The sequence below is a fragment of the Brachyistius frenatus genome, unplaced genomic scaffold, assembly GCF_029030835.1.
Source record: "Brachyistius frenatus isolate BFR_SWC_R1_liver_20210118 unplaced genomic scaffold, ASM2903083v1 Contig_505, whole genome shotgun sequence".
In the NCBI taxonomy this organism is placed as follows: domain Eukaryota; kingdom Metazoa; phylum Chordata; class Actinopteri; family Embiotocidae; genus Brachyistius; species Brachyistius frenatus.
This window is the reverse complement of record NW_027211104.1, coordinates 35001-54166: the sequence shown is the minus strand read 5'-3', so window position 1 is coordinate 54166 and position 19166 is coordinate 35001. Positions and strand designations below refer to the sequence as shown.

The following is a 19166-nucleotide window of genomic DNA, read 5'->3' as shown; positions in this document are numbered from 1 at the left end:
CTCACACTCAATGGAGAGGGATGTAATGTAATAATGTACATTAAAACATGTTATAACATGTACTGACATGATGTCTGACACATGAACACGCTGCCCGGCCTGTGATGATCAGTACTCTGACGGTACTCTGACTGACTGTACTCTGACTGTCTGTACTATGACTGTACTTTGACTCTATGACTCTACTCTGACTGTACTCTGACTCTCGGTACTCTGACTGACTGTACTCTGACGGTACTCTGACTGACTGTACTTTGACACTCTGTACTCTGACTCTACTCTGACTGTACTCTACCTGTACTATGACTCTTGGAACTCTAACTGTACTCTGACTGACTGTACTCTGACTGTACTGTGACTGACTTACTTTGACTCTCTGTACTCTGTCTGTACTCTGACTGTACTTTGACTCTCTGTACTCTGACTCTACTCTGACTGTACTCTGACTGTACTCTGACTCTCGGAACTCTGATTGTACTCTGACAGTACTCTGACTGACTGTACTTTGACTCTCTGTACTCTGACTCTACTCTGACTGTACTCTGACTGTACTCTGACTGTCTGTACTCTGACTGACTTCACGTTGACTTTCTGTACTCTGACTGTCCTCTGACTGTCCTCTGACTGTCCTCTGACTGTACTCTGACTGTCTGTACTCTGACTGTACTCTGACTGTACTCTAACTGTACTATGACTCTCGGAACTCTAACTGTACTCTGACTGTCTGTACTCTGACTGACTACTCTGACGGTACTGTGACTGACTTTACTCTGACTGACTGTACTCTTACGGTACTCTGACTGACTGTCTCTGACTGACTGGACTCTGACTGTACTCTGACTGTCTGTACTCTGACTCTCTGTACTCTGTCTGTATTCTGACTGTGCTCTGACTCTCTGTATTCTGACTGTACTCTGACTCTCTGTACTGCTGTATTTCTCAGCGTGCTGTCTAATCCCTGCATGCTGCAGATTGTTCCTGTCGATTTCATACAACCTCATTTCCAAAGCAGTTGGGACGCTGTATAAAATGTATATAAATACAGAATGCAAAGATCTATAAATCACATAAACTCATATTTAATTGAAAATAGACCAAAGACAACTTATCAAATGGAGAAATGTTTTTGTTTTAATTAAAAACATTTGCTGTTTAGAATTTGATGACGAGAACGGTGTGTTTGTTGGGGACTGTTGTATTAATCCGCAGGAGCTCCAGTCAGTATTTACAGCAGTGTGTGATACAGGAGGTGTTATAATAAAACGTGTAAATGATGTGCTGACCTTTAACTCCTTCAACCGGCCGACTGACAGACGACCTTTACAACAGCTTGAAATGCTCCTGATTGTGCTGCGTCTGTCTTCCTCTCTCCTCAGGAGCCATTTTAGTGGCCCAGCCTCTGGACTACGAGACCTGCAGGGACTACTTCCTGACAGTGGAGGCTCGTGATGGAGGCACACCGCCTCTGAGCGCCATCACTACAGTGAACATTAACCTGACTGATGTCAACGACAACGCCCCCATGTTCAGCCGTGACCTGTACACTGCAGCGGTGTCGGAGGATGCGACTATTGGAGAGCCTGTGGTCCAGGTAGGTGCAGAGGTGGTTGAGGGTGGGCGGGATCTATGAGTCAGTCCCACCAGGAGATTTTTTGTGATTGTTGTGATCAAATACGTTTGATTTTGCAGCGGATTTTCTCAAAAATTGTGATTTAATTTTCAGAGTTTTTTCGCGTAAAATTTGGGGAATTATAAAAAATTGCAAGTAGAGAGAAAAAAGTTTTTTTCTTTTTTTTTGCACACTACATGATTTACAATATGTCATCACTTCCCGTGATAATAATCCTGCTGCAGATCACAGAAATATTTTAGTTCTAATCTTTTTTATGTATTTATTGAACTTAGAGAACCGTGGAGATAAAAGGTCCTAAAAGCTCCTAAAAGGTCCTAAAAGCTGCGTATGTTTCCAGAACAGACCGTCTGTGACTGGAATATAGAAACAAGGACTACATCAGCTGTCAAAATAAGAGCTTTAGATGCTGTTTAATTCATGTTCATTCAACACATAGACCTGCTGGATGAAACAAACAAAGAGACGTCTCTGACAACTGGACGTGTGGAGAAAACTCATTTAACATCCAGTAATATGGAATCACTTCCTTTGATCACAAACATTTAATCACATCATTTTAATGTGAAGAACACATTTTCCACAAACCCCGTCACTTCCTGTTTCTCCTCTTGTTCCTGTTCCTCCGGTGAACAGAGTTTTATTTGGAGATGAAAACAGGAGCAGAGACTTTCTGGTTGGAAATGAGGAGTTATTGTTGTTAATGAAGAGAGTTTTGTTTAAAATATTTACTTTATGTTTTAATACTTTCAGCTCAGATTCTGATGACAAAGTTTTTTGTGGAAAAATCGTGTGAATTTAAATATATTGCAAGCTCCTGCAAATATTACTGAGTTTGCTTCAATTTGGGTTAATTATTGCGATCGGCGGATTTCCTGGGGGGACTGAAATACTGCAGACCAAGAACAAGATATCTTAATAGTGACTGGTGATTTGGTCATTAAAATGTTCATCCCCAGAGAGGGGGCATTCTTCTGTTGCTTCATCACTGTGTAAAGAAGTCTGTTGAATTGTTGTTCGATCTTCTCTGAATGTTCATCATCTCACAGGAGAGGTAGGAGCGTCTTGTTGTGGACCTGCTGACCTTTTCTTCAGCACCTTTGCATGAGAAATATCAAACTGGAATGTGTAGTTTGCCGTGACATTTATTTAGGATATTCCTGATTCTGAGATGTCTGAACACTCCTATTTTTGACACTCAGAGGTTGCCGTGGCAACCTCACCCTCAGATAACCATCAGAGGTCCTGTTGTTTGCTCCTCCTGTGAGTCTTATTGGTCATTCTGGGTTGTTGTTTGTGAGGAGAAATGCTGAGAGACCCATCATCTTCACCACCTTCAACAGAATTACATTTATATACGTGTGTATGTGTATAAAACATTCAGATTAAATGTGTTGACGTGCCATCGTTCCCCAACTAAAGCTAAATTTAGTTTAGGTTGTCCCTCAGACACTCACAAACATTACAGGGTGAAACTTCACCGGGACGCCGGCTGCTTTTATGATGACATATCTTTCATTCATCCCAATTTAATGTGTTCAACCTGATTTCAAATCATAACTAGAATACTGTTCTAGGAAAGGAGATGTGATTTAATCCTTCGAACCTGATTGACACAAAATTAAATTCACTCCTCTTCTTCTTAGCTAAATAGCGAGTATTCATCATCGTTAACACTACATGAAGCGTTGCGTCCGTCTCCATCTCCACTACTGTTAATTCAATAATTCCCAAAGTCCTGATTGCTTTATATCGTACTGTATATCAGAATAAACAGAAGAACTATCATACTGTATATCAGAATAAACAGAATAAACAGAAGAACTATCGTACTGTATATCAGAATAAACAGAAGAACTATCATACTGTATATCAGAATAAACAGAAGAAACAGAAGAACTATCATACTGTATATCAGAATAAACAGAAGAACTATCATACTGTATATCAGAATAAACAGAAGAAACAGAAGAACTATCATACTGTATATCAGAATAAACAGAAGAACTATCGTACTGTATATCAGAATAAACAGAAGAACTATCGTACTATATATCAGAATACTTACTACTTCTGATGATACCTGTTGTTTCTCCATACAACAGTGTTTTCAGCTGATCAAGTTTAGAAATCACAGCTGACCTCTGAACTGTCTCTAACATAGTGCTGACATTATATCCCACTTTGTATGATAAAATAATAATAAAGTATTAGTGAGTTATTATCACATATCACAGGGCCGTATGTCCTGACTGTGAGTCCCTGTTTGGGCCCCTGGAGTCATTCAGCATATTTATTTTCCGTCAAGAACTGAGCATATATTTTTTCAAATTGCTGAGTTGTTCAGTATCCTACAAACATGGTTCAGATATTTCCAGATTCTAGACAATCTCCTCTACACAACTATACAAAGACATCTCTACTGACAATATTTCATTGTGAGAAACATGACAAAACCAAAACAATTTCATTAGACATTAGACCTTGATATAAACGCAAAAGTAAAACATCTCTAAATATGATCAACTTAAATGATGAAAGCTCTGGAGAGCCCAGACTGTTCTGAAAAACCAAGATGCAGTATGAATGTTTATCGGCAACAAAGAGCGAGATGTAAACTGAAGGAAGAGAAGGTACCGTGTCCCGGGTTCACAGGGTGAACAGCGTCTGTCACGCTTAAATCAACATGATGAGGTGTCAGACATTCGGACAGTAACTGATGATGGATCATAAATGTAATGAAATAAATACACATAACTGTGTGAAGTGTGGTTTCCCCAGGAGAGGCCCGGTCTAACATGAACACAGACAGCGTGTGAACATCACGTCTGAATCAGATCAAACCAAAAGAAGCTGCAGAGTGGTGCAGTCACACATGTGGACATCAAAGTCCCCGTAACCATGGAAACCTGTCTTCTGACGGCGGAAGACGAGACGTTTGGACAGAGAATTGTGATGGTGTATGGACAAAAAGACTCACTGTCGTACTAATAATCACGTTAAAACACCGTCCAGTGTAAATAGAGATTATTCAACAAGTTACCAACTAAAGAAAACGTGCTCATCTTGTGGAGCATCTGCTGATGAGCAGGATGTGATGTCATCATGATTTGTTCCAAATCTTCAGTTGACCAATCAGATTTCTGGGGCGGAGCTACTGGTTGCATAAACTGTGTTCTTGTGTGTTCATGTGTGTTTGCAGCTGATAGCAGAAGACGTGGACAGCCATCTGAACGGAGCCATCCTCTACTCCATCGTCAGCGGAGACAGAGACAACCAGTTCTTCATTGACCCGCTCAGTGGGGTCATCAAGGTCAACAAGCAGCTGGACCATGAGACGGTGAGGACACGCACACGCACTCACGCACGCGCTCGCTCGCACACACACACACACACACACACACACACACACACACACACCCTCATCACTGTCCCAGGGGCTCTTGCGGAGGGAGTCACAGTCGGAGCGGCAGGGCGACACCGGTGGCAGGTTGGGGGCCACGCTGCACATCACCACCCCCCTCCTGGTGGTGGCTGACAGGATCCTCGGGGTTCAGTCAGAAAGTAAAGAGACACTTTTCACAGGTTAGATTAAACATGACAGTTCTCACTCCAACCAGTCAAAGCAGATGTTCTCCGCCTCCGACCTGTCTCAGGTTCTTCCTGTTAAAAGGAACTTTTTCCTCCAGGCATTAACATGTTGTCGAGTGCAGACGCTCGTCAGCTGAGGGCTCTTTAATTACAGACCATCGTAAAAAAGTATAATAATAAAGGTGATATCAGCAGCAGCCAGTGCAGCTGTAACAGGTAGAAACAATGGAGATAACAAAACATGTAGAAATAGAAATTTGTTGGTTGTGTAGTTAAATAAATATATATATATGAAATCAACCTGGGACTGGACCAATCATCAACCATCAGTGATGTCATCAACCATCAGTGATGTCATCGTTGGTTTGTGAACGTTATGAATCCTCCAGTTCAGATTCTGTCCGTCACCATCTTGCTAGTTCGGAGCGGTTTGGAGCAGGAAGTGACCATATTTGGACGAGCTGGGGGAGGAGCCAGCGGTGGATCTGGCCGATCTGATTGGAAACCTGATGATACTACGTCCCGCCCACCGATAGCTGTAACCTGACTGCACCACAGGCCTGTCAATCAAACAGACACGCCCCCAAAAACAGGTCTTCTTGAATCTTCTTCTCTAATGAATGAGGGATTATTTTCAGATGGACCTCCAGAAAACTAATAAGAAGGAGTGACTTTAGCTAACAACACCGAGAGAACTGATGGACACATTTTATTCACTTTGGATTTGATGAGAGAAGTTGAATGGGAGTCTATGGAGCCGGAGGCTTTTTGGAGCCGACCTCTAGTGGCACTCGCTGGTATTGCAGCTGAAGACACTTCTGGATCGGAACCATTTTACAGACCTGAAGCTACGAACTCTTTGATACACAGTCAGTGTTTCTGAACCAATGGAAACCCATCTCTGTTGTCTGAATTAATACCTGCAGTATGTGACAATGGATTAATGAAACATTTACAAACTGAGCTGTTGAAACGCTCAGAATGAAGTTGACTTGGTTCTCACTTCCTGCTTCATGTGTCGGTGCTGTCTCATGCACAGCCTGTTAACCCTCCACGCATGAACAAACACGAGCTGCTGTGGCGTTTAACAGCTGCAGAGTCGCATATCTTCAGTGTGAAGAGGAGCCTGTTGGCTGCTGGTCGGTTCAGAACGAATCCCTGAGCAGATGGCAACTAATCACACTTGAACACAAAGCAGCTCTGGATATCAGCTCTTTAATTTGCTGTTCACAAATGAAGAGCCCCGCCTCCTCTGAGCTGTGTTCTCACACTTCCTCCTCTTCTTCCTCTTCTTCATCTCCTTCTCCTCCGCAGTGCTTGAAAACTTCAAAAATGTTCATATTCCTATCATAAAGAATTCATGAGAGCAGTCGAAGAGCCGTCTGAGCGTGCTCAGAAAGAGTGCAGAGGCGTGTTAGGGATCAAAGCTTTTGGCTGATGAAAGTGTGTTTGGGGTTATCACAGCAAGCAGCAGCGTTGTGAGTGTGTGTGTGTGTGTGTGTGTGTGTGTGTGTGTGTGTGTGTGTGTGTGTGTGTGTGTGTGTGTGTGTGTGTGTGTGTGTGTGTGTGTGTGTGTGTGTGTGTGTGTGTGTGTGTGTGTGTGTGTGTGTGTGTGTGTGTGTGTGTGTGTGTGTGTGTGTGTGTGTGTGTGTGTGTGTGTGTGTGTGTGTGTGTGTGTGTGTGTGTGTGACAGGCTGACATGTCTGTGCATTAACTCTCAGGTGTGAGTGTGTTGTGTTGATCCATGTTTCCTCCTCTCATCTCCATGCAGCTCCCTCTCTCTTCCTCTGGAAGCAGGTCACACTTGTTTCTACTCAGCTCCATTTTTTCATGTCTCATGCAGCACAATATTGTTCTGCTGCTTCTGCATTTGTCCTCAGCTGCTTCATTAGCTCTTTATTATAAAGCAATGTGGAGGAAGGAAAAAATATCCTGCAGCAGCTGGAGGAGGCTGAGCAGCATGCCGAGGCAACGTAAACATCCTCCACACACACACACACACACACACACACACACACACACACACACACACACACACACACACATACACACACACACACACAACAATATGTGCATCATGTAGCTGCTGCTGTTTCTGTTGTGAACTGACTGAATCATTTTGGCTGCTCTGAAGTCTGTCAGCAGTGTAATGAATGGAAGCAGAGTTGGAGGCGTTTCACACATACAAATCTGACCTCTGCATGGGGAGTGAACACACACACATACGGAGCAGCTGTGGCACCCGGGGAGCAGTTGGGGGTTGGGTGCCTTGCTCAAGGGAACCTCAGCCGTGGATGTTGAAGGAGGGGAGAGTAATGTTCACATTTTTTAGAAGATTAAAACTGCAGTTTGTCACGGAACATACAGACAAAGAGCCTTTAGGAATAATGTCCTCTGACCAACCATCAACCATCGGTGATGTCATCAACCATCAGTGATGTCATCAACCATCAGTGATGTCATCAACCAATCAGTGATGTCATCGTTGGTTTGTGAACGTTATGAATCCTCCAGTTCAGATTCTGTCCGTCACCATCTTGCTAGTTCGGAGCGGTTTGGAGCAGGAAGTGACCATATTTGGACGAGCTGGGGGAGGAGCCAGCGGTGGATCTGACCAATCTGATTGGAAACCTGACGATACTACGTCCCGCCCACCGATAGCTGTAACCTGACTGCACCACAGGCCTGTCAATCAAACAGACACGCCCCCAAAAACAGGTCTTCTTGAATCTTCTTTTCTAATGAATGAGGGATTATTTTCAGATGGACCTCCAGAAAACTAAGAAGAAGGAGTGACTTTAGCTAACAACACCGAGATAACTGATGGACACATTTTATTCACTTTGGATTTGATGAGAGAAGTTGAATGGGAGTCTATGGAGCCGGGGGCTTTTTGGAGCCGACCGCTAGTGGCACTCGCTGGTATTGCAGCTGAAGACACTTCTGGATCGGAACCATTTTACAGACCTGGAAGCTACGAACTCTTTTATAAACAGTCTATAGTTCTGACAGATGAATCATGGAGGTGTTTGTCCTCAGTAACAGGAGACAGGCTTGTGTTTTTAGGAGAAGCTCAGACCTGCTGTGAAGCACGGTGGTGGTAGTATTATGGTCTGTTGTTGCTTCACTGCCTCAGAGACTGGGCAGCCTGCAGTCACTGATTCAAATATAAACTCTGCTTCATATCAGAGACCTTTCAGCGATAACAATCCTCAGCATAGCGTCAGAGGTCAGAGCTGTTTTTAACGTGTAAATCTGAAGGGAACCTTTCATGCTGCACACTCATGAAGCACCTTTAATACCTCAGAGCTTTATAAAGCACTTTACAACTCTGGACTAACACACACACACACACACACACACACACACACACACACACACACACACACACACACACACACACACACACACACACACACACACACACACACACACACACACACACACACACACACACACACACACACACACACACACACACCACAGGACAACCTTCTCCATCTGAGTCTCTGAGGAGAACCATGGAGGAACTTCATACATCTTCAAGGATGTTTCCTTTCTTATCCTCTACTGCCCCCTATAGGACAATACTTACATTCTGTCCATTACAGACTGCTCTAATAAAAAAAAATCAAATCAAATCAAACTCAAATGCTTTTATTCAGCATTTTTAAATATGTGATGTCATGAGACTGAAGGCATCTGCAGCCTAGATTTGCAGTACAACTGATGACCAGCTGGTGAAAGCGGCTGCCCCGCCTCCACCTGTCTCACATCACGTCTTATTTCATCCTTCCAGGTGTCCAGCTTCTGTCTGTCCATCCGAGCTCTGGACAGTGGAGTCCCTCCCATGTCCTCCACGGTGACAGTCAACATAGACATCTCCGACATCAACGATAACCCCCCCGCCTTCTCCCCCGCCAACCTCATCACTGTCATACAGGTGAGTGATTCACCTGCAGATGATGTGATGTCATCGTCAGTCTGACTCCTGTCGTCAAACATGGAGCCGTGAAGTGTTTAGTTGGGGGATAAGTTATGATGGCTGACACTTACTCTACACAATGTCCTTATATAATAATAATAATAATAATAATAACTTTATTTCTATAGCGCTTTTCAAAAACAAGTTACAAAGCGCTTTACATACATTAAAACACGACATACAACAGTTAATAAAATATGATGATTAAATACAACAAAAATAAAACAGACCATGAATCAATAAAAAGTCTAAAATAGTGCGTTTTAAAGAGTGACCTGAAAGAAGAGTGCGTCAGCATCCCTGATGTCCTCTGGCAGGTCGAACAGAAGACGCCCGCTCACCTGTAGTTTTAAGGTTAGTTGGAGGTTCAGTCAGGAACGACCAACCAGAGGATCTCAGTTTGCATGTCAGCTCATAGGGGTCACGAAGTCAGATATATATTCAGGAGCCGGCCCCCTGCAAGCCTTATAATTTAATTCAATTCAATTCAACTTTATTTATATAGTGCCAAATCACAACACAGTTTATTTCATGGCACGTAACACATTAAAGTCTTTACAGCAAGACTTTACAATATTATACAGAGAAACCCAAGAATTCAACAATTCAACAATTCCCACATAAGCTAAGAGGGAAAACACTCCTCTTTAAGGGAGAAAAACCTCCAACAGAGGGAAGAAAAACTCCCTTTAACAGGAAGAAACCTCCGACAGAACCAGGATCAGAGGTGGGCGGAGCATCTGTTAACAGAACCAGGATCAGAGGTGGGCGGAGCATCTGTTAACAGAACCAGGCTCAGAGGTGGAGAACATCTGTTTACAGAACCAGGATCAGAGGTGGGCAGAGCATCTGTTAACAGAACCAGGATCAGAGGTGGGCGGCCATCTGCCTCGACCGGTTGAGGTGAGAGGAGAGCAGAGAGAGAAAAGGACAGCATAGAGATAGAAGAGAAGAACTGTTGATGGAGACGACAATCACAGAGCAGAGACATGCAGCTCCATGACGGGACATCTGGAAAAGAAAGAACAGAAACTACACGAGCGAAGGAACTGAATGGAGACAACAGACAATAAGAAGAAACTATGGGAGAGAAGAAGATGGTGAGGTATGAGTCAGTTAAAGAGTAGGAGGAAAGAAAAGAAGCTCAGCATGTAACGAGGTCCCCCAGCAGCCTCGGCCTATAACAGCATAACTAAGGGTTGGTTCAGGTCTACCTGAGCCAGCCCTAACTATAGGCTTTATCAAAAAGGAACGTTTTGAGTCTAATCTTAAAGCTAGAGAGGGTTTCTGCCCCTCCAACACAAACTGGGAGCTGGTTCCACAGGGGAGGAGCCTGAAAACTGAAGCTCCGCCTCCCATTCTACTTCTGGAAACTCTAGGAACCACAAGTAGACCAGCGTACTGAGAGAGAAGTGCTCTGCTCGGATTATATGGTTCTATAAGATCTCTAAGATATGATGGAGCCTGATCATGTAGAGATTTGTAAGTCATCAAGAGAACTTTAAATTCTATTCTTGATTTCACAGGAAGCCAGTGAAGAGAAGCTAAAACTGGAGAAATATGATCTCTCTTGCTAAATCCCGTCAGTACTCTTGCTGCAGCATTTTGGATCAGCTGCAGGTTTTTAATGAGTAATTTGGACATCCTAACAACAAGGAATTACAATAATCTAGTCTAGAAGTAACAAACGCATGAATGAGTTTTTCTGCGTCACACTGAGGAAGGATTTTCCTGATTTGATTAATATTACGTAGATGAAAGAAGGCAGTTCTGGAGATTTGCTTTATATGGTGTCTAAAGGACAAATCCTCATCAAAGATGACTCCAAGGTTCCTCACAGTTTTTCTGGAGGCCAAGACAACGTCATCTAGAGTAACGAAGTGATTACAGAAAGAGTTTCTGAGGTGTTTAGGACCAAGTACAAGAACTTCTGTTTTGTCTGAATTTAGAAGCAGGAAGTTTTTGGTCATCCAGGCCTTTATGTCTTTTAGACAGGCTTCAAGTTTTACTAACTGATTAGTTTCATCTGGTTTTATAGAAAGATACAGCTGAGTGTCATCTGCATAACAATGGAAGTTGATGCAGTGCTTCCTGATGACATCTCCTAACGGAAGCATCTACAAAGTAAAAAGTATTGGGCCCAACACTGAGCCTTGTGGAACTCCATAACTAACTCTTGTTTGTCTGGAAGACTCATTGTTGACATGGACAAACTGGAATCTATCTGATAAGTAGGATTTGAACCAGTCTAATGCAGTTCCTTTAATTCTCGTAACGTCTTCTAATCTCTGTAATAAGATCGTATGATCAATCGTATCAAAAGCAGCACTGAGGTCCAGAAGAACAAGTACAGAGACGAGTCCATTATCTGAGGCTAATAAAAGGTCGTCAGTAACTTTCACCAGAGCTGTTTCTGTGCTATGATGAACTCTAAAGACTGAACATCTTCAAACAGATCATTCCTTTGGAAATGATCAAAAAGTTGATTTGAAACAACTTTTTCAAGGATTTTAGAAATAAACATCAGGTTGTAAATTGGTCTGTAGTTTCCTAAAACAGCTGATCAAGAGTCGTCTTTTTAAGTAAGGTTTAATTACAGCCATTTTAAAAGCCTGCGGTACATAGCCGGTTACAATAGATAGGTTGATCTGATCTAATATGGAAGTATTAATTAAAGGGAAGACTTCCTTAAAAAGTTTAGTTGGGATGAGATCTAACAGACAGCTAGAGGATCCAGATGAAGAAATAATTCTAGTTAACTCAGAAAGCTCAACAGGAGAGAAATGTTCCAAGTTTACATCTGGTCCTACAGTTGCTTTCAGGGCTGCTGTTGCTTAGCAACACATCAGTGATGGTGTCAGGAAGGGTCGGCCCGATTCTCTACCTGATAGTAAGAATTTTATTAGTAAAGAAGTTAATGAAGTCATTACTGCTGAGAGCTGAAGGAATAGAGGACTCAACAGAACTGGGACTCTTTGTCAGCCTGCTACAGTGCTGAAAACAAACCTGGGGTTGTTCTTGTTGTCCTCTATTAATGATGAATAATATAAAGTTCTGGCCTTACGAAGAGCTTTCTTATATAATATTAGACTCTCCTTCCAGGCAGGTGAAATTCTTCTAAATTAGTGGAACTCCATTTCCTTTCCATCTTTCTAGTCGCTGCCTAGCAGAGCGTAGTTCTGAGTTGTACCATGGAGACAACTTCCTCTGGTTCATGACTCTCTTCTTCAGAGGGGCGACATCATCTAGAGTTGTAGCAGAGATACTGCAGTGTTTTCTACCAGATGATCCACTTGTGTGGGACTAAGATCAACGTAGATGTCTTCCACTGCTTTAACACACGGCATCGAAGAGGATAAGCATGTAACTGCTTCCTTAAACTTGGCCACGGCATCATCTGACAGACATCTACTGTAGTGGGATTTATTCCCACATGCTGTGTCGTCCATTATTGGAACTTCAGATGTTAATAAGAAGTGGTCCGACAAAACAGGGTTTGGAGGAAATACTATTACATTTTCAGTTTCCATCCCATACAACAGAACCAGATGGAGGGTGTGGTTACCACGGTGACGGGGTTTATTTACATTCTGATAAAAGCCAATAGAATCTAATAATGATCTGAAAGTAGAACTGAGGCTGTCGTTGTGCACGTCAACATAAATGTTAAAGTCTCCCACTATCATCACTTTATCTGAACTCAGCACTAAATCTGATCAAAAGTCAGAATTCAGTTAGAAACTCTGAATAAGGACCAGGTGGGAGATAAACAACAACAATACAATCTGTTTCTCTGCTTTCCAGTTTGGGTGAGAGACTAAGAGTCAGACTCTCAAATGATTTATAACTCAGTTTAGGCTTTGGATTAATTGATAAACTTGAGTGGAAGATTGCTGCCACTCCTCCTCCTCCTCCTCCTCCTCCTCCTCCTCCTCCTCCTACCCCTCCTCCTCCTACCCCTCCTCCTCCTCCTCCTCCTCCTCCTCCTGAATCTCTAGGAATATGATAATGAATATGACTGGGAGGAGTTGCTTCATTAATCCTAACATATTCTTCCTGTTGCAGCCAGGTCTCTGTGAGACAGAGTAAATCAATCTGATGATCAGTTATCAAGTCATTTACTAACAGAGATTTAGACCAGAGAGATCTCATATTTAATAGTTCACTTTTAATTGTCAGATTTCTTTGATCCATTAATTTGGTAGGATCCATTTTTATTGATAAATCTTTCCTTGAGTTGTTTAAATATCGGTGGTCTGGGTACAGACACAACCTCTATAGGATGTTGAAGGTTTTGGGTGAGTGACAGCTCTAAAGAAGCTGCAGAGGAGCTGTAAGACTGCAGCTCTGCGTCCTGGCCTCAACCCTGGATGTCAGGTTTTAGGGCTGTTAAGAGACGTGGCCATGTTTCTAGAAAGAAGAGCTGCACCATCCAAAGTAGGATGGATGCCGTCTCTCCGGATCAGACCAGGTTTCCCCCAGAAAGTATTCCAGTTGTTAATGAAGCCCACGTTGTTAGCGGGACATCACCTCGACAACCAGCGGTGAAGTGAAGACGTACGGCTGAACATGTCATCACTGGTCCGGTTAGAAAGGAGTCCAGAGAAAACTACAGAGTCCCACGTTGTTTTTGCAAAGTTGGACACCGATTCCACGTGAACTTTAGTGACCTCTGATTGGTGTAACCGGGTGTCGTTACTGCCGACATTCATAACAATCTGACTGGATTTATGATTAGCCTTAGTCAGTAGTTTCAGGTTTGATTCAATGTTGCCCGCTCTGTCCCCGGGAAGACATCTAACTCTGTCCCCGGGAAGACATCTGACTCTGGCCCCTGGAAGACATCTGACTCTGTCCCCGGGAAGACATCTAACTCTGTCCCCGGGAAGACATCTGACTCTGGCCCTGGAAGACATCTAACTCTGTCCCTGGGAAGACATCTGACTCTGGCCCCTGGAAGACATCTGACTCTGGCCCCTGGAAGACATCTGACTCTGTCCCCTGGAAGACATCTGTCTCTGTCCCCTGGTTTCACTAACTTCATGTTAAATAGAGTCTCCAATAACCAGAGTTGGTTTCTCAGCAGATGTTTCACAGAGTGGGGAACATCAGTTGGAGACGTGAAGGTCGGTGGTGAACCGTGGGCTTCTTTTTGGGACGATGTCTCCTTCATACTGTCCCCCGGCCGCCCGGCTGTTCGGGTGCTGCAGGGGACCGGCTAACTAAACCTGTATCCTGGACAGCTGTACACCCCCCCCCCTCCTCCTCCTCCCTGAGAAGGTCCTACAGCTAGCTGGTTGTGTAGCATGGTGCACAGCAGTGATTATAATTCTATGACCCTCCAGAGCCCTAACTACACTCCTCCTCCTCCTCCTCCTCCTCCTCCCCCTCCTCCTCCTCCTTGGTGACCCTGTCCTCCAGAGCCCTAACTACACTCCTCCTCCTCAGTGACCCTGGCCTCCAAAGCCCTAACTACACTACTCCTCCTCATCCTCCTCATCCTCCTCCTCCTCGGTGACCCTGGCCTCCAGAGCCCTAACTACACTCCTCCTCCTCCTCCTCCTCCTCGGTGACCCTGGCCTCCAGAGCCCTAACTACACTACTCCTCCTCCTCCTCCTCAGTGACCCTGGCCTCCAGAGCCCTAACTACACTACTCCTCCTCCTCCTCCTCCTCAGTGACCCTGGCCTCCAGAGCCCTAACTACACTACTCCTCCTCCTCGGTGACCCTGGTCTCCAGAGCCCTAACTACACTACTCCTCCTCCTCCTCCTCCTCCTCCTCCTCCTCCTCCTCCTCGGTGACCCTGGTCTCCAGAGCCCTAACTACACTACTCCTCCTCCTCCTCCTCCTCCTCCTCCTCAGTGACCCTGGCCTCCAGAGCCCTAACTACACTACTACTCCTCCTCCTCCTCCTCATTAAAGGAAGCAGGGTCGTAACTAAACATGTCACAGCAGGAAAAACCAGAAGAGGAGGAGGGAGAGAGGGAAGACGTTGCTAACTGCTAAGCTAGCAGCACCAAAACACCAAGTTAGTGAACGTTGGTCAAAGATTTAACAGTAGAATTGTTCAAGAAGAGCAAACGTGAGTTTTAACTTGAGATTAGAAGAAATGGAGAGATTTAGATACGTATATATATATAGATATATATAGAGTAATATATGTATATATATATAGATAGAGTTATATATGTATATGTATATATATATATATATATATAGATAGCGTTAGATATGTATATATATATATATAGATAGAGTTAGATATGTATATATATATATAGATATATATATAGAGTTATATATGTATATATAGATAGATAGAGTTATATATGTATATATATAGATAGAGTTATATATGTATATATATAGATAGAGTTAGATATGTATATATATATATATATATATATATAGTTATATATGTATATATAGATAGATAGAGTTATATATGTATATATATAGATAGAGTTAGATATGTATATATATATATATATAGAGAGAGAGAGAGTTAGATATGTATATATATAGATATATATATATATAGATAGAGTTAGATATGTATATATATAGATATATATAGATAGAGTTATATATGTATATATATATATAGATAGAGTTAGATATGTATATATATATATATATAGATAGAGTTCAATATGTATACATATGCATATATATAGATAGAGTTAGATATGTATATATATAGATATATAGATAGAGATTTAGATACGTAGAATTCAGGAAAAGAAGCAGAAATAACAGAAGTAACACTAGTCACAATGTTTGTAGACAGGAAGTGATGCATTACGCTCACCGTGATGTCAGACGAGATTGCCGTAATTTTAAGAACTTTATAAGAGATCATTAAAATTATAAAATCTACAGGACAGAAAACCGATGGAGTGATTTTAAAACAGGTGTAACGTGCTCCCTCCTGTTGGACCTGCTTCTGAGTCTGGCTGCTGCATTTTGAATGAGCTGAAGTTGGATTGTGTTGAATTGTGTGAGGCTGGTCTCTGACCGGCATGACATGACAGCATGAATTACTGTTTCTGAGTTATTAGGGGATACAAATGATTTTTGGGATTTTCCTGAGTTGAAAAAGACCTGATTGGACATCAGAGTTGATGTGCTGGTGGAAGTTGAGATGGTTGTCAAAGATTACAGCGAAGTTTCTGCAGGAGGAAGTAACGTTAGCCGAGATGGGAGGAAATGATAATTTCTGATTTAACTGTAGAAAGTTTGATGCCATCCAGTTTTTTATTTCTGCAATGCACATGTGGAGGTTGCTTAGTTGGTTAGTGTGATTATTGTCAAAGGAGAAATATAGTTGTCTATCATCAGTGTAGAAATGATAATTGATATAGTGTTTTTTTATGACATGACCGAGAGGCAGCATGTAAATCAGGGGTCTCAAACTTGCGGCCCGCGGGCCAATTGCGGCCCGCGAGACGATATTTTGTGGCCCCCACCTTAATATGAAAGTTTAATGTTAGTGCGGCCCACGAGTTTTATATGAATGGCACTTTCCAGTGTTGTGTGTGGAGCTGAACGAACCGACCAATCACGGTGGGGTATTTGGCTCTCGGGGGCAGGACATCGACCGGGCTTGATGCAAGCAGAGCAACATTTCTCAATGAGTGAAAGTGACAGCAGCGTTGCCATGGAGAGTTTTCTTCCGGGCCTGGCTGGCTGCCTCGTTTCTATTCGGCAAACGTGGACATCCGTCCCAGCGCGCTGCGTTCACAACACTTCAAAAAATAAGTTTTTTAAGTTGCTGCCCAGCGGGACATTATACGTATATATGTCTCTCTCTGACAAAATAAATCAAAGTGATGCGTACGCGGCGAGATAAAAGAAAGGAAATAATGTAGTCTAATGTGGTCTGCAGTCACATACCGACACCTGTCCGTCGGCAATAACAGTCCCCGATAACCCGGACCAATTATAGGGTCGCACCGTTATTTGGGGGTCATTATTTTGTTATTTGCATTGCCTCACACGATGAACACTACATATATTTCTATATGATGTCATAAACACGGCTAAACATGACAGTGACACCAAGTGGAATTAAAATATATTCCACAGCCCCAAACATGTCTTTTTCAAAGCCTGCAGTGAAGAGAAAGGTCGGTGATGAGCACAGACAATCCCAGGGAAAGTGGGAGATGCAATATTTCTTTGTTGAGCACAGGGGCACCCCGACGTGTCTTATTTGCACAGAGAAAGTTGCGGTGCACGAGGAATACAATTTGAAACGTCATTACACAACTAGACATGCTTGAGGAGTATGTAAAATACCAAGGATGCTGTGCGAGAGGAAGCGCTGCCAGGTCTCTAGCAGCAAGGAGTAGGCAAGAGAAGCCATGTTCAGAAGAACAGTTCATGTTCTTCAATGTTCCATTCATGTTCAGGACAATTCTTGTTCAGAAGAACCCATTGAGGTTAAAGAACTGTTAATAAAGACGTGTAAATCTGAATACAGCAGATATAGAAGACTGAAGAAACCACACATAGTTGCTGACTAGAGAAATCTAATTATTATTATTTTATTTATTACTGATTTATTTACTTATTAATTCTTAATTTGTTTATTTATTTTTTCATCTTATTTTGTGTTAAAAAAATTAAAAAATAAAGACATTTGAGAAGATTGGAATTTTTTTAACAAAGCTTTTCTTGTGGAATACCCGATGCGGCCCAGCTTCACCCAGACTCTGCCTCCAGCGGCCCCCAAGTAAATTAAGTTTGAGACCCCTGATGTAAATAGTGAATAGTAACAGTCCAAGGACAGAACCCTGTGGATCTCCGTGTAGCAGCGGTGCCGGTGCTGATTTAACATTCCCAATTTCTACACAGAATGACCTCCCCGACAGATAAGATTTTAGTTCCTCAGAGAGCTGCACACTATTTATTCCTGCCGTTTCATTTTTAATGCTGATGTTATTACATATGTGAACTTTCCTCATCCCCCTCACCCACCCTCCCACACCCTCCCCCACCCCCCACAGGAAAACAAACCCATCGGCACCAGCATCCTGCAGCTGTCCGTCATCGATCTGGACTCCTCCCACAACGGCCCACCTTTCACCTTCCATATCCTGTCGGGAAATGAAGGCGGAGAGTTCATGCTGGAGAAAGATGGAACTCTGGTGGCCAACCAGGTGTTCAGGAGGGACCTGGCAGCAGAATACGTTGTTCAGATCCAGGTAGGAACACACATCCAACGAACAGGGAAGGACAGGAAGTTTGAATGAGCACTGATGACGAGTCAGTGGAGTGTGTGTGGGAGGGAGGGGGGCCAGGGGTTCTTTCAGAAGGTCTGTCTCGGGTAGAAGTGAGAAGTGAACAACTGAATGATGAAGAGTCTCCTGACTGTAACCGTGACGACCACCTCAGTGACTCCTGATACACAAATGTTAGTGTAACCATGTCCTTCTTCCTGTTCTCTTGTCTCTTGGTCTTCTTCGTCTGTTTGACGTCGGTCCTCCTCGTCCTCAGGTGACGGACTCGGGGAAGCCTCGTCTGTCGTCGTCCTCCACGCTGACGGTCAGAGTGATCGAGGAGAGCCTCCATCGGCCCGTTGCGTTGCCTCTGGAGGTTCATATCGTCACCATGGAGGACGAGTTTCCTGGTGGTGTGATTGGTCAGCTGCACGCCACCGATGCTGACCCCTATGACGTGCTGACCTTTGGCCACGCCCCTCCAGCCCAGCGCAGCCTGTTCAAGATCAGTCCCCGTGACGGTAAAATCATCGCGCTGGGTGGGCTGGATGCCGGCAGGTACTTTCTGAACGCCAGCGTCAGTGATGGCCGCTTCGCCGTGCCTGTGCCCGTGAGCGTGCACGTGGAGCAGGCGACACCGGAGATGTTGCGTGAGGCGGTGACGGTGCGCTTTGAGAGCGTGGCACCGCGGGACTTTGTGGGGTCGCACCTGAAGAGCATGTTGAAGGTGCTGCA

The 19166-nt window shown here is 43.5% G+C and overlaps 1 protein-coding gene across 1 annotated transcript in view; it reads left to right on the top strand.

Moving 5' to 3' along the window:
* fat3a (FAT atypical cadherin 3a) overlaps nucleotides 1-19166 on the top strand; it is an 80190-nt gene that overhangs the window by 34968 nt on the left and 26056 nt on the right. Inside the window, exons 16-20 of the mRNA XM_069687917.1 lie at nucleotides 1377-1591; nucleotides 4833-4970; nucleotides 9021-9164; nucleotides 18219-18416; nucleotides 18709-19166. The exon at nucleotides 18709-19166 is cut by the window's right edge and continues 344 nt beyond it. Of these exons, the coding sequence (XP_069544018.1) occupies nucleotides 1377-1591; nucleotides 4833-4970; nucleotides 9021-9164; nucleotides 18219-18416; nucleotides 18709-19166 (1153 nt within the window). The remainder of the gene's footprint in view (nucleotides 1-1376; nucleotides 1592-4832; nucleotides 4971-9020; nucleotides 9165-18218; nucleotides 18417-18708) is intronic.